Source organism: Osmia lignaria, chromosome 9 (genome assembly GCF_051020975.1).
Source record: "Osmia lignaria lignaria isolate PbOS001 chromosome 9, iyOsmLign1, whole genome shotgun sequence".
Classification (NCBI taxonomy): domain Eukaryota; kingdom Metazoa; phylum Arthropoda; class Insecta; order Hymenoptera; family Megachilidae; genus Osmia; species Osmia lignaria.
In genome coordinates, this window is record NC_135040.1 from 4,514,588 (window position 1) to 4,529,585 (window position 14,998).

At 45.8% G+C, this 14,998-nt stretch overlaps 1 protein-coding gene across 1 annotated transcript; it reads right to left on the reverse strand.

Moving 5' to 3' along the window:
* Window positions 1-11,167: 11,167 nt before the first annotated feature.
* On the reverse strand, window positions 11,168-14,229 carry LOC117600853 (uncharacterized). The gene is made up of 3 exons (XM_034316841.2): window positions 14,154-14,229; window positions 12,770-13,121; window positions 11,168-12,570 (listed from the first exon to the last, which is right to left on the reverse strand). Exons 1-3 carry the CDS (start codon window positions 14,172-14,174, stop codon window positions 12,314-12,316), a joined length of 630 nt encoding a protein of 209 aa, XP_034172732.2. The 5' UTR covers window positions 14,175-14,229; the 3' UTR covers window positions 11,168-12,313.
* Window positions 14,230-14,998: the final 769 nt, after the last annotated feature.

Consider the following 14,998-nt stretch of genomic DNA (forward strand, 5'->3'; position numbering starts at 1 on the left):
TGGCTCATTCGTGAGAAACCAGAAGAAATCCCGTCGATTTCGTGCGCTTCTTCTCCTTCGTCTCTCTGGATGATCCTTAAAAAAGAAGCGTAGCCAGCGATCAGTTTAATTCTGCACTTACTTTCGGTAAAACGAATGCACCTCTGCTACCGTGCGCTGATTTATATGCATAAGCAACCTGATTACCTCGAAGTTAATCTTCTAATGGTAATATGCAGCTGCGTATCATGCAACGTCGAGACTTTCGGCTATGAAGGTTGGATGCTAATATATTCTAACGTACTCTAACAGCCTGGCCTTTAAGTAATTTTGAATATAAATTATAATTATTATTTTTTTAAAAGAGGGCAAGGGGTATTCGAATATCTTCACGACACTTTGATAACTTGAGCGATACCGGTTAATCTTTTGCCATATAACATCATGTCGCACTCGTGAATTTGACAAATTTTGCTGGTGCTTTTAGTATGATTGAATATTGAACTTAATTCTAATTTTAATATGTTCAGTCAAGGATCGTTATGCTATGTATGCATGATATTTAATTTTTCTTTATTTGTTTCAAAATTGATGAAGTGAATAATTAGTTCAGATCGAAGGGGTTAAAGAACCCTTTCCTGGTACTGAAGGATATCTAAGCTTGATGAAGTTTAAAATTTCCATCAGACTTACGCGGGCTAGATTGACGAGAGGATACGCGCCGGTAATCACGAGCAGATCTGATAAATACGCGAGGAACTAGGTATCTTCCAGCGACAAGAGTACGTACGTGACCACGATTACACGAGAACTAGGCTCCCTAGAGAATCGTCTCAGCGTCAAAACTCAATCGACTCTGTCTTTCATTTCGTATTTGTCGAACGTCGTTCGTGATTTCCACGGAAAGCTGAAATCTCCGCGTGTAATGTCATCGTTGGTTGAAAAGCGAGTAAATAAAGCATGCCAGACGGATGGATCTTTGTTAACTAGCTGACCCCGATTCCCCTTGTATTCTCGTTGACGTTGTTAAACGGTATCTCTGGAGGAAACTAGACCGACGCAATCGTTTTGACAAGCGGAAGCAGCCGTTTAAAGACACTCGGAAGAAGAACGCGTGCAACGCGATAACGTTACCCTCGGCGAGTAAATCGCGATGCGGATTGCTCCTCTTTCACAAGGGAAATCCTGTTATGGTTATCGCAGACGAATAGAAAGAAACAGCTGACCTGTACGAAAGGGTAGAGAAGCGAGCTGTACGTACGTAGAGAAATCTAATCGTTCCGGTCACGCTTCGTTTCGCGAAGCAACGCGACGTTTTCACTCGCGGCGTTTTCTTTTTTAAACGCTTTCCATCCGAAACAAAACCGCGCTCGGTCCGGTGAACAGCGAAACAAAGATTCGATTTGCACCGCCCGCGGAAACGTCCTGGCCATTCTGTCGCGAAATCGAACCACGCTACCGACCACCCGCTAATCCAGTCGCACGGTTAATCGTAAAGCGGAACGAAATGTTCTTAGCTAACGCGTTAAAATTTGTTAGCTAAAAACTATGGACTTAGCGGCACTACAATTTTCTTCGCCTTCTCTTCTAATTAGTATCGCGAGGAAATATAATACTCGCTCTCTAAAAGTCAGGAGTACGAGCGGGGGTTTCGTATCCAATGCTCGATTTCGAAGCATAGAAAGTCTGAGAAAATTTCATAGCGTACCAATTCGACGAGAATCGTATCAAGCGTATCGATATTCTGAAAATGACCGGTTCGTGCATCTGCGAATCATCCAAAGATTCGATCCCGTCCGATTCGCTCTTCGAATTCATCCACGGTAATGCAAGCTATTGTTCTCGCGGTGAATCGTAAAAATTCCTCCCGTCTGCGGTTCTTCGAGTCGTCGAGCATTCTCGTCGGAATTTACGCGAACGACAAGGAAGCGATTCGCTGCGGAAGTAGCGATAAAGCAAGGCTGGGAAATTAGAAGGAAAGATTATACGATCGCGAGCTGTTTCGCGTTGAAGCGAGGTAAAAATTTCAGCACGTATCTCGGGGCTGTTAAATCTCCACGTCGAAACACTCGAACGCGTTACCCTCTGCTGTAAAAATATTTAACAGCCTTCTTTTGTTTCTCGACGGGGCTGTTTTTGCGTTCGTACAGTCTAGCGAGCGGAGCGCTGCTAATTGCACCTTTAACCTGCATTTTTTCGGCCAAAGAAACATCCCCGGGCGGTAGTTAGGGAAGAGAGCGTGGGCGGTGTAAGCAGATTGTTAGCTGCTTGCATCACGCAATCAGTTTTCCTTCGAAAAGCAGAGAATTTTCGATCGGAATATTAATTTCTAATAGACCATCGATCTGCTATAACTGCTAATTTGATAATTAATCATTAGCTGCGGATTAATAATTAAAATGAACATTAACGGACAGAAAGGGGTAAAAGTATTCCGGTATTCTCGTCTGGCGACGTACAGGCAGAGGATCCCTGTTTTATTTCGATCACCGTCCAGGGATGGCATAAACTCGCTACGTCGCATGAAAGGTGATGTTTTTCCACCGTTATTTCGCTCTCGTTTGCAGTTTAATTGCACCGTAAAAACGTACGTGTACTTCATGCGAATTAGGACACGCGTTTCTTCGTGACCGATGAAGCTTTCGTTTTACAAGCGTGCGCGAGCACCGAAGACCGAGAAACAGAGTATGTATTCAGCGCGGTCATTAAGCAGATCATTCGAGCAGGAAAAATTTGTAACCACGCAACGTTGAGATATTCTCCGTGGCAACTGAAATGCTCGACAGAGTTTTTCTTCAAACCAACCCGCGCTTTTATTTTCATTCCACCTGTCCCTCCGCGGCGTCCGCGTCTCTCTGTTGTTGACGTTTAAAATTCCTTTTTAAAAATTTCTAGTACCCGGGGAAGAGAATAGAATAGAGTTTCCTGTAATTATTTCAATGATTCTTTAATCCTCCGAGCCGTTCAGTCGGCGACAGACTCCCGAAATTTCGGGTCTCCCGAAATGTCGATACTCGAACCGATCAATTAAGCTTCTCCGTTCTTCTTTTTTTCCTCCGATGTACCGGAGATCGTTTTACGCTAGATCCCCATCGACGGAACGATAGAAAACTCGTCGAGTAACCGGAAGCGTCTCGGGGATCAGACATCCTGGCGACGCAGCTTTCTTTCCTCTCTCGCGATCATTTTTATCCCCGGTCCACTCGCTCCTCTGCCCGGGTACTCGTAACGGGTAGCGCTTTTGTTAGCCACCGTACTGACGTCTAGTGGTGGGTGCACACGCGACAGATGTTGTGTTGGCTACGTCGTTACGAAACGTCCAGGCTGATTAATCGCGAACAAGCGGAGGACCCTTCGCGTCCGTAACTGTCCGCTGCAATCAGTTCTACACGCTCGTTGTCGCGTCCGCGACATTCCGGTCGTTCTGCCGGCGATAAATTAAACGATTGTACTTTGCTATCTATCCTTTCTCAAAGCTGTCGAACCACATCCTGCAGCCTCGCGTCCAAGATACCCGCCGGATGCGATAAATGCATCGATGCACCGACAGCATTGAAATATCGAAGCTCGGTTCTAGATTAAGCGCCGAGTATCTCCGACATTTTCTAATTCTACCTTAAAATTATTCAGAGCTGTTTACCGAAATATAAGCAAATATCGCTAGAACTGATGCAATATTAATCGAGCGTAAATCAACAGAGCTCGCTCGGCTACGATTATTGATTCGACAAATTTGCGAGGTGTGTTTTATTGCATATTAATTCCTGTTTATCGCGGAACAACAATTGCACGCCGTATTTCACGCGATCTGACGTTTCGCAATGCCCCTAGCCGCGTAATAAACGAAGTGCGATCGTTATCGAGTAATAAAGCCGGGAATGGAAGAAGGATTTAACTTTGCTCCCCTCGGTGGCACCGAGTTACCTAAGCGTTCCAATTGTTTCCGACTAATTCGTAGGGAAACAGGGAGAACGTACACCGTGTCGCAGCAATTTTAAACTATACTACTCGCCCGCGATTAGATCAGGAAACAGATACGGGCTGCTTCGTAAGCTGCGCCATTCGTTAACGTCTTGTCGTTCCTTGTCGAAATTGTTTTCCACCTCTGACTTTGTTCGTTCAAAAACGAGAACCGTTCTTCCAGAGTCACGGAATCGTTGATTAATTGTTCGTGTACGATAGGGAAAAGTTTCAGAGGCAAGCGAGGTAACGAACTATCGCAAAGGACGTTTGTTGGCGAATAGTTTTATAAGGAGGTCGCTCGTTCTATCCGATCAATAATCGCGTAGCCACGTTGACTACATCACACTTGTTTCATTGCTGTTGCTGTTGACATAACGTAAAGCTGCCTTTGATAATCGCGATCGATTATTCGCAGCTTCCGGGCGCTCGTTTCTCCTGCAAAAGGGGCTCGTCACCCCTTAACGTGTCGGGAATTTTTATCGACAATTAACCCTGCGACATTTTCACAGATTATCGTGATAATCTTTTTATAATTAGTCAAGGTGAAAGAATTTAAGGCGGTGATTTATTTTTCTCTTATCATTTGTCTCTGACCCTTGCCTCGTTTACCCCTTTTTTCTCGTCAGAAGAACTCCTGTTATCCGACTAATAATTCCCTACCCAAACAGCCGTTTCGCAGCCACAGTTTCGGAGAAGCAACAAGCAGCAATAATTTCCCAGGAAACAGTCCCCTTTCGTGGCTTTCCCTCTTCAACCCCAGCGAGGCTTTCCCCGCGAATCACACCAGCCCGTTTCCCCTTTTTCTTCGAACCCTTCGGTGCGTCCGTTCCGGGCGAGGAAATTGGCTTCGTTACGACGTCGAGGTTTCAGTTTCCAATATGGAACGACGGCGACGGGCCAATTTGTATCCGTTCCCTGCTTCCGTCTCTCTACTTCAACTTGTTCGCCACCGTGAATGTGTCTCTTAACGATCGAATCCGTGCCGGTCGGATCGGTCAAACTACCGTCAGCAGTAGCTGGGGCTCGTTACCGGATTAGAAACTCCGGGTCTACTACGGAACGCGGTTGAATATGATGCGGAAACCGTGTGTTCGAGTGGGCTTGCGGAGTGTACGAAATCCTCGATCTCCCGTTTCGCTGCCACCCTTCTGCTACATCCAGCAGCCTATGTACACGCGACCGTCTCGTCTATATTCGCCGAGGGATTCGTGATATCGGATCACGCTTGTCTGCTTCACGGCTTCCGTCTTCCACCCTTTATTCCTGATTCCTCTACGGCTTCGAATCTTCGCTCGGCAAGGATCCGCAAACGCGTCGACGTTGCGATTCCGCGATTGCGAAATCCTTTTTACCCTATCTGACGCGGTTCCGAGAATTTTTTCAAATAACAGAGACGCGTTATTTTCGTTGATTAATCGGCCGTGTCATCGAGCAAGAACGATGAAGGTAATTTGATAATCGTCTATCGGGGTGCAGGATCAATCCGATAGCCGCGAACAGACGCGATTCATTTGCGTGCAGATTAAATGGAGGCCGAGGGGTGCAGCTAGGGTTGCCGCGCTATCATCAGCCGAGCTCTAGCCGGTGCTTAACTGCAGGACGAGTTAAGCATCTCTGTTGGCCGTGCGTTAGCGAGTTTCTAATTTATTTACTCGTGGAGAAAGTTTCGAAGGCCGCTTTACAGCACGTAAGTGCACGGATAAAGTTGCCCCGAAACGGGACTATAAAACACAGACCGGGCTGCATGGATTTTCGAGACCCTTGACGCATCGCCGCGAGAATTAAGCGGGTTTTGTTGTAGCAATAAACACCCTCTCTGGGCATTAATAATTCATGGCTGGCATTCGAGTTTGTTCGGCGCTTGGCTTGCGTCAGGCACCAAGCTGATTTACCCTTGTTGAAAAGGGTGGAAAACTTGGAAAGTTCTTTGATCTTCTTAATATATTCTTTGCTCTTGTCACTGGTAATAACGAACGAGAGATATACTAACGAGGCTAATGATAAAACGTTAAACGTGGCTCGTATGACTGGCAAAAGTGCAAAGAACGTGGCGTGTCGTGAGCCAGCGTCGGGGAACGGGAAAATTGTCGGACGATATTCATAAATGCGGGGACGTTTTGATAAATGGCCGTTGGCGCAATAATTGTTCGTTTGTTCGCGGGAAAATATACGACTGGGTAAACGAGAAGAATGAAAAGGAAGAAAGGACGAAAGGCGAGGGAAGGTTGGGGAAACGGAGACACGAGATCCTCTTTGAAACGACCAGTTTATGAGGCAGGTGCTACTTTTACGCCTCTCTAATGCGTCTTGTCGTAGCCAGCTTTCAGCGTTGCCGTTTTACTGGCTGCTCGTTTCCATTTTAAAATTCATTATCCGCCCCGAGAGGAAGGACTTTCCCGGAATTGTTTGCCCGCCGACTGTCTCGCCCGAGTCGAATCGCCCGAAACTTCCTAACTGTTCCTCCAGTTCTTCCCTTTCGACGCGATACAAGGGAAACCGGAGCAATAGGCATCGAAAAGACGGAGCGAATTTCCGTCGTAAACGTCAAGCATCGAAGACGTATGACACTTCTATCCGCGTCGCGTCGTCTCCTCCACGGATATTCGAGAATCATTCGAGTATTTTTTGCCGTTCGCGCTTCTCACTCGGCAGATATAAAAATTCAATTGCCTCCGGAAAAAGGAGAGCAGGCCCGTTGTTTCGCCTATCTAGTTCGTCCAGAAGTTGGCCGATTTCCAATCCAGACCGAAGAACACGGATCGTCCGCCTTTTTTCCACCCTTCCGCGACTATTTTTTCCGGGGCGAAGACACCGCGACCACTCGCAATGTTTCCGACGCGTTATTCCTCTCCGAATTCTACTCGAAAAACACTCGTGTCGATCCTGTTCGAGCACCCCGAGTCACGTGAACGCGAGCGATCCTCGGAAAAGCGCGTTGTTTTTCATTTTACCAGACTGAAAAGAAAAAACAGAGCATCACCGAGAGACAAATAAAGCGAGCTTCCGCGATATTCCACGTTTTACGACTGGGATGAGAGAATTAATAGCATTCCTAAACGGAAACGCAATCTCCAGGAGCGGAAAAAATTCCATTTTCCTCTCGCTTCATCTTCGCTACCTCGAACTTCCTTGATTCTCGTATAAAGGGTCCGCGTTACGTGAGAGGAAAGCGTTGAACCGTGAAACATTTGAAAAAGAGGCTCCACACGTAGGATGTTCATACTCGACGCGTGTATCTGAGGACAAACCTTAGGGTGTTTCGCTATAAAGGAACGCAGAAACGGTGGTAAAACGTGCGGAAAGGCGAGAAAATGGAGAAAGCCGATAGCGTAAGACGAGCGAGGTAAGGGGACTCGAATGAATATGCGTTGTCACGCGCAGAATTCAGCCACGGTTGCTGCCAAATCCCTGAACGGCCCGTGAGGGACACAACAGGATGCTGGGATGTTCCTTTGCTCGGATTTATTTGGCAACTGCTCGTTAGTTCCGAGATTGCGGCTCCTTTCTTTCCTCTGATTCCTCGTCGAAGATGTTTTTAATTCTAACCTTTGCCTCCCTTCGAAATTTTCTCTAAAAAATACTTCCACTTGTTTCTACGAATTTCGAGCAGAATTTCGAAGCTCCTTGGTCGGGATTAAATTGAGCAGAGTAATTTGAGCGGTATAATTCCGAAACAGATGCAGCAAGGACAATTTCGAAGGAAAAGGCAAGAGATGCTGGAGAATTCCTTTGGAACATGGTGTACCTAATCCATTTTGTTTATCGCGCTAGCTCGCCAACTTTCGGCTAATCTCTTAACGCTCGTACAGCTGTTGCTCGCGTGAAGCTAAAGTACTTGGTAATCAAGCAACAGAGAATAGAAGACAACGTACCCTCCCACCGTACACCCTTTCGTGTACAGCATAGACGAACATCTGCTTTGATCGAATCACATCTAAACCGGGGTAGATGTTCAACGCTAGGTTCACGCGTTATTTTGACGCATTTTGAAATTCACGAGAAAAATTACAGACTTTTATCCAATTAACGAGGCAAATATATATATGCAAATTCATTTTCTTCTGGGGCTTCTAATCTCGAAAATCTCCACGGATACACGTCAATTTGATGTAATCGTAAATTAAGTATTAATGTTAGTAAATTGACTTCACTCATTAGAAATGTAATTAAAAAGTGCGTAGAAAGTAAACACAAAAAATACAACGGAGAACTCCGAATCCAATATTTCAAATCAGAAGTGAATCTTGCATTAAATCTTGTAAATTTTATATGGCATAAAAGCGGTTTTGTTCACGCGTCAATTTGACGCTTAATTCGCAAGTTTTCACTTTATTGAATTAATAATACAAACACGCACAGGAATCTCTCTTAAATTAATCCCATTTTCGCATAAATTTACCAAGAGAGCATCGGTGCAGTTAATCACGATCGATGGATAAAATCAATAGAGGATCGATGCTGATCGTGGATGGAACTGGCGAAACGGAGCCAATGCCAGGCTCCGCAGTCAAATATGTAATTCCAGGAAGGTATATATAGAAGAGCAGCGTGCAGTAAGGCCGACTTCGGAACGTCCGTGGAATTTATTTATGAAAAATGTATATACTGGGAACGAGCGCTCTGCGACCGGGTGCCGATGCAATAATATACCGTACACCTACCCTACCGGGGAAAACGAACACCGTAGGAGAGAAGCGATGAGAGCAGAAGAGCAGGGCCAGCCAGCCAAACAGACAGACGGAAGCGGCGAGTAAAAGAGACAGAGAGGGGAAAAAGGGATCACGGTATGACCTACATTTGGCCTACGGGTCGCAGGGTAGAGCTATCGATTCAGTTCGCTCTTAAACACAGCCTCCTACGTTTCATTTCGTTCCAACTCTCCTACCATTTCGCGATTACCCTTCTTACCTCCTTTTTTTTAATGACTTTATTCTACGAATTAGAGCCACGATTTTGTTTCCTCCGGTTTTCAACATTTTCTACGAAAATAAACGGGGCACATTGCATTTGATATCTGCGGGCATGAAGAAAGGAGATACAGCCGGAATAAAATGAAACGGGAGATATTGTAACGAGCAGAGCAACTCCGTAACGAGAAGGTAAATACGTTAGTCATCGGTCGACGAAATGACCAGGGTGAAAATAATTGCGGTTAACGATCGTCGAAGATCGTTCGTTGCAACGAGGCAAAGTTTTTACAACGCGAAACGATAGCCGGTGGAAATACGATTGGCCAGCTTTTCGAGCGGATTAGCAGTTAAGAAATTAACGGTGTCGCGGTGCGGCTGGAGGCGTACGGAAGCGGAGGGTGGACGAAAGGGAAAATTGCCGCGACCCATGGCTTCCAAGCGTTTCCTGTCGATTGAAATACGCCACTCGCCTCTCCGTACCGTCCACCGTTCTACGCTTCCCACTGGCAAACCTATTGATTATCCGCCCGCCGCGTTCCCGCCTCGCTGTCCATTTGCAGCCTGATTCATTATAATTGCAGCGTCGAAATGCTCGGCTACGCTCGATGTCCCCGTCGTTCCGTCCGCTTTCCAGCCATCGTTCGAACCGATCCCGATTTCAAACCGTCGTCCGTTCCGTGTGTCAACCTGTTCCGCTCGTGATTCCCGTTTCTTGCTGTACGACCGTTGATCATCCATCAACGACGATGATGCGGTAATTACCTTGACAAGTAGCGTCGTTTCTGCCCTCCCTGTTTTTCCCGAGATCCACGTCGATTAATTCGAAACGGTGTAAAAGTGGAACGGAGAACGGGCAATTCGCAGGAGATATTTTTTTTTTCTCCGATTATTAAAGCCGCGGTTTTGATCCGGTCAGCCAACCGTACGAAACGGGTCAACGAATAGTTATGAATAATATATTTATGCGATTTTTGCAGCCGAGAGCTCGAACGAGCGATTTCGACGCTCAACGATGACCCACATTGCTGTCCGATTAAACAGCACCGCGTCCCATCGTCAAATTTATTACGGAAGCACGGCCGTGTTTTGCCTTGGCGAATATTTACGCTGAATATTGACATCGTTATCGTTGGAATCGCGACAGAATCGCCATTGTCCACGCGCTTAATCTCATTCGCGAATGTAAATTTAAGATACCGGCCGGACCACCGCGTATTGTTTCCGCTGGTTAGAGCTAACTCGAAAAAGCGAACCGTTTGGCTGCGACTAATTGGGGCTCGACAAATATGAACGCGGCTCTCGTGGCCGGTATGCGCGTAATTATCGATTCTCCTGTTGGCAAATTTTATTCGAAACAAAAACGATAGATACTCGAGGCGCTTCTTCAAGAAAACGGATAGACTGATCCGGCTTGGATTTTGAAAAATTCAAGTTCCCTGAAACGAGAAGGTACGAACGGACGATATCGTTCCGCGATGATCCGATCTTTCGCTTGGAATCCGCTGGAATTTCGTCGGGAAATGTATTCCAAGATAATCAGAGGCCATTCAAGAGGAAAACCAGGACCGTCCATTCCCGGCCGGAAATCATAACGGGAGATCTTCCTGTTTCGTTGATTTTGCCGGAAAGTTAGCAAAGTTAATTTCGTTTCATAATTGAAACTTCTATCCCGAGCGAAGTTTGCACCGAGCCGAAGGGCCAGTTTCTTTTATCGTTTAATAACGTCGGCCGCGATGGACTCGGTTGGTAAAGATCGTAATTCCCCGTCGGAATATCGCTCGAGTTTCTAATGCTCTTGAAATTAGACGAGCCGCAATCGAATAATCGACGTCGCCGTTCGACGCGTAGCAAAAGCTGTTTGCATCGGTGCTTCGTTAGTCGCATCAACGCCGCGACATGCTACCATCTCGCCAGTAATTTGTTAATGCGATACAACGTTGATAAAGGGACGCGTTCCGGTGTAAAAGCGACTCCGCTCCGCGACGGATCAACTAGGACGACTACGTCGAGCGTGAGGGCAACCGGTTCGAGCAGTCGCGTCGCGACGCCGCCGTGGGTAATTACACTGGCTTCTACGATCTGCCGGAAATTACCTTTCCCGTGGAACACGCTGCACTCTCCGAATCCTACACGACCATTAACGAGAGTCTAACGCTGCGCGACGACGACAGCACCGTAAGACGCGCGAGAACGTATCGGCAAACGGCAGTCCGCTTCGTTTATCCTTCATTCTGCTTCACTTTTCGCGGCTTTCCGAACCGTTTCCCAGTCGATCATCCTCGTTTATCCTCGGGATATTAAACGTTTTTAAGGAAATTGAAATTGAAGAACATCGTATTTCCTTCGTTATTTAATTTTTTTATTTTATTTATATCATGAGTAATTAATGATTCAGGACATTAGTAAGAGATTTTCTGAAATTATACGATACAGAAATGTTTATTATAATTAGAAATTAGAAATCCATATTTTATAAATGTTTGGATATTCCGATAATAAGCCCTTTCTAATTAAATGGAGAGGTACTGATGATAGCATAGAAGATTAGCCACGTTGTTCTGAAACGATAATGTTCCTAAAGAGCGGAGATAATTTCTGAGTAACTATTTTATCGAAAATCATAATCGCATACAATACAGAGAGTTATCAGAGTTTACATTCTATGATAGTTTATAATAATAACTAGAGTTATTATCTATCCGCAAACACATCGAATCATTAGCGATTTAACGATGTAATTTGTGTACACTGTCCTCTCTTACCGGCTCTTATCATCTAGCCAGTTCCGTTGTTCTTTTTGTTCCCACCTCCTTGTTCCTCTGTCGGCATGCATTCGAGGCATTGTTAGCGCGCGGCCGAGCATCCCTTTTATCTCTTCTCCTGTTATTCGCTTTCGTTCCTCCCCCGCCAGCTTGGTCCCGTTTCGCCTTCCTTTTCTCTTTTTGTCTTTATCCACTCGCGATAACGACGTTCCGTTAGCGTCAAATTGATCAGAAGAGCCTTAACGATCTCCCATCCGCGTGTCACGATTTACTCGGGCGTGGTCGAGTTTCGTATCATCGACGATCGACGACCTCTTTTCCGCGATCTCTGATAGCCGGCCACGTCAGATTTTATCTCTGCCACGCGGCCTTGCGTTCCTTTGATCAAAGAAGAACCTAATCAACTCTTCCACTGATACGTGATAATCGTTCCCCGACGTCGCGTGAAGGGTGCTCGAGAAGCAAAGTTGATAAGAATCGACGTAATTGAAAAACTACCTTCGAAAGGGGGAGAAACGAACCGCATCGATAACAATGATTTTATTCAAAGCCATTAATCTATATTTACAATATCCGCGTTGTTCACGCTAATCTTCGTGCTCGAGTCGCTGTAGGAAGGCTTTGGTATGCGAGAAACCGGTGAACTCGAAGATATCGCGTCCAGGTACGAAGTACAATGCATAATCATCCACGAATGCATCAGTATCCGTCGTTCTCGGTATACGAAGCGTAATCGTGCGCCTGTTGTTCCTGTTGTTCTTGTTGTTCCTGTTGCATCGCAACTTGGTGCTCGTGACCCCTAGTCCGACCTTGACCGTGGTGTATACCGACGGAGTGGTCGTTCTTGCCGGAAGTGTGCACCACAGCGTGAAATCCGTTCTTGTCGGCGCGGTAGCTGACGACTCGGATGCTGCCTCCTGGTTCCTTCACGCTGTACTGACCGGACACGCTGCTTCCTGTTGAAAAGGAACCGGACGATCAACGGAAACCGCAAAACCAATTCACCAACTTCGAACGAGAATCAACAACCTCTAAATTGCGCGAATAAAATAATTAAATATTAAAATTGACATCAACGGTGTCGAAGAAACCGGAAAGGGAGAAAATTTCTCTTTCGATTGAAAATTAAAGAGAGAGAAAGTGCGAGTCATTTACCGTCCCTCGACTCTTTCTGCGAGTGAAAATCACCACTCTGCTCATCCTCCACGCCGTACGAGAACTCGTACTTCGGATGAGCCACGTAGTCGAACGTATACCCGTTCTGTTGCTCTTGCCCGTGCAAATGATTACTGTCACCGTGATGCACCATGTATGGAACTTTCACTGCGAACTCGGGGCCCTCGACGGGGCCGTGAAACTGCACGTACGAGCTGGCCAACGGACCCTGTTGACCCAGAGTTGCTTCGTCGGATGGTTCGTGTTGCTCGTGGAAAGATTCTTCCAGAGGTATCACGCCGGCCCGTGATCGATGGCCCACGGCCAACACGATGGTCAAGGCGATGCTGACCTGCGATTAAAAAGCACTCCTTTTGAAAAGGTATTTTCTTAACCCAATGCCTTCCTTTCGCAAAGAATCTATCATTCTGCATTTGCACTTTGAATTTTAATAAGTCTGCAATTTCATTCAACTCGCAATCGAAGAAGGGTTTAACAATATCCATACGTGAATTATTTAGTATTTAGTACTTGTTAAGACTCGACTAATAATAACCGGCGTTAAAGGAAATCGATGGTATTTCTTGGTTACTCGCGAGTCGTAATGCTCATCGCGGTAATCGGAAATTATGGAACACCGGTCGGAACGAAAGCTGAGAAGGCGAATCACCGCCGAATAATCGATTACGAGAAATTGAATAGCGTCGAGAAGGAAAGCTCCGTTCGCGTAATTATGGCGTACACATCGGCGTCGTATCGGGATTGAACCGCGAGGAAAGCAATTGAATACACGTTACAGGGACAAATTGAATCTCGCGTACCATGGAGAAAGGAAGACGCGAAACGAGAGGGGAAGGGAAAAAGGCTAGAGAGTCTGAGACGTCGCAGTTTTAATTACACCGTTCGACAGAGTGCAATCGTCGACTTCCGATTCGAAAACGAGAGCCGGTCGATTATACGAGCCAATAAAAGTTCCGCCTTTCCTCGCCGATTGAAATTCGATTCTTCTCGTTCCTTGTATTCGTACGTGTTTCACTTTGTTGTCTCGTTTGCCCGGGCAAATAGAAATTATTGAAAACGATCGGCTGTAAAGTATCGATGGAAATATTGAAAAAAAGAATGTACGATAACTCCGATCGCGATTCGTTCGAAGAGAAACGATATGAATTTTTAACAAAGTGTCAGAGGTGTTAAATGCAATCCAGCGAAATTGAATAAATCCAAAGAACAAAAAATTGCCTTTAAAAAGAATTATTGATTCACTTTCTTCTTTTATCTTCTGGGACAAAGCAAGTCATTCCTCCATCAGCACTTTCTCTTTTCGTTTCTCTTCGATCACCTGTTCCTTATCCGAGACTTATTCTTTTCCCTCTCGATACTGTACCTTGATCCTCATCTTTCCCATTACGGTATTTTAAGGCGGCCAGGTGAGAACTGCAACTTTCCAGCGTATTTTCTAGCCTTTTATACCCCGTGGGATAAACGCACGTGAATCCTCCAGTTACGTCGGTGATCACGTGCGTGTCCACAGACGTGGTCAACTTGACCCTCTCTCCGCCTCCGCTTTACGATCTTTCACGTTTCAATTTATTACAATACCGGTTTCCGCCGGTTTCCGTTCATTTTAATCGCCCGTTAATTTTCCTTTATTTATCAAAAAAGAAACTTCAGGATTAACGAGTGTCTTCTCGTGGTTTTTGTTACGAATCACGGAGCTTTGATCGGACGATAGCTTACCGCGACTTGGCGCGAGCAGTCATCGAAGCGATCATTGAAAATTATCGACTAATCCCGGTCTTAGCGGCTTCCTTGCTTTTCTGAAGACGACACAGACCGGCTTCTTTCCTTTTCAGAAGCACGAAGCCTAGTGTCGGTGGACGACACCCGGCACGAATAATCCGCTTACCACGTTCGAGCCAGGATTTATTTGGATTCTTAACCCCTCGCTACTCGTCAGACGCGGGCTTGGATCGAATCGAGACGGATCTACTTTAAACGCCTCGATCCACGACAATTTTTCATCTCCTCTGCCCCGTGCAAACCCCGTTCCTTTAAATAGTTCAGTTTAATTCCTTCGTTAGACTGTTTCCTCGAGTTTTAAATAGCTCTCGATCGATTGTTCCTTTAAACTTTGAACAGTGAATTTTTAAATTCCACGCTGCTCTTGTAATTCTATAATCCGTCCAACGAGACGAGTCGGGATATTTTCACAAATTCGATGGAGGGCCG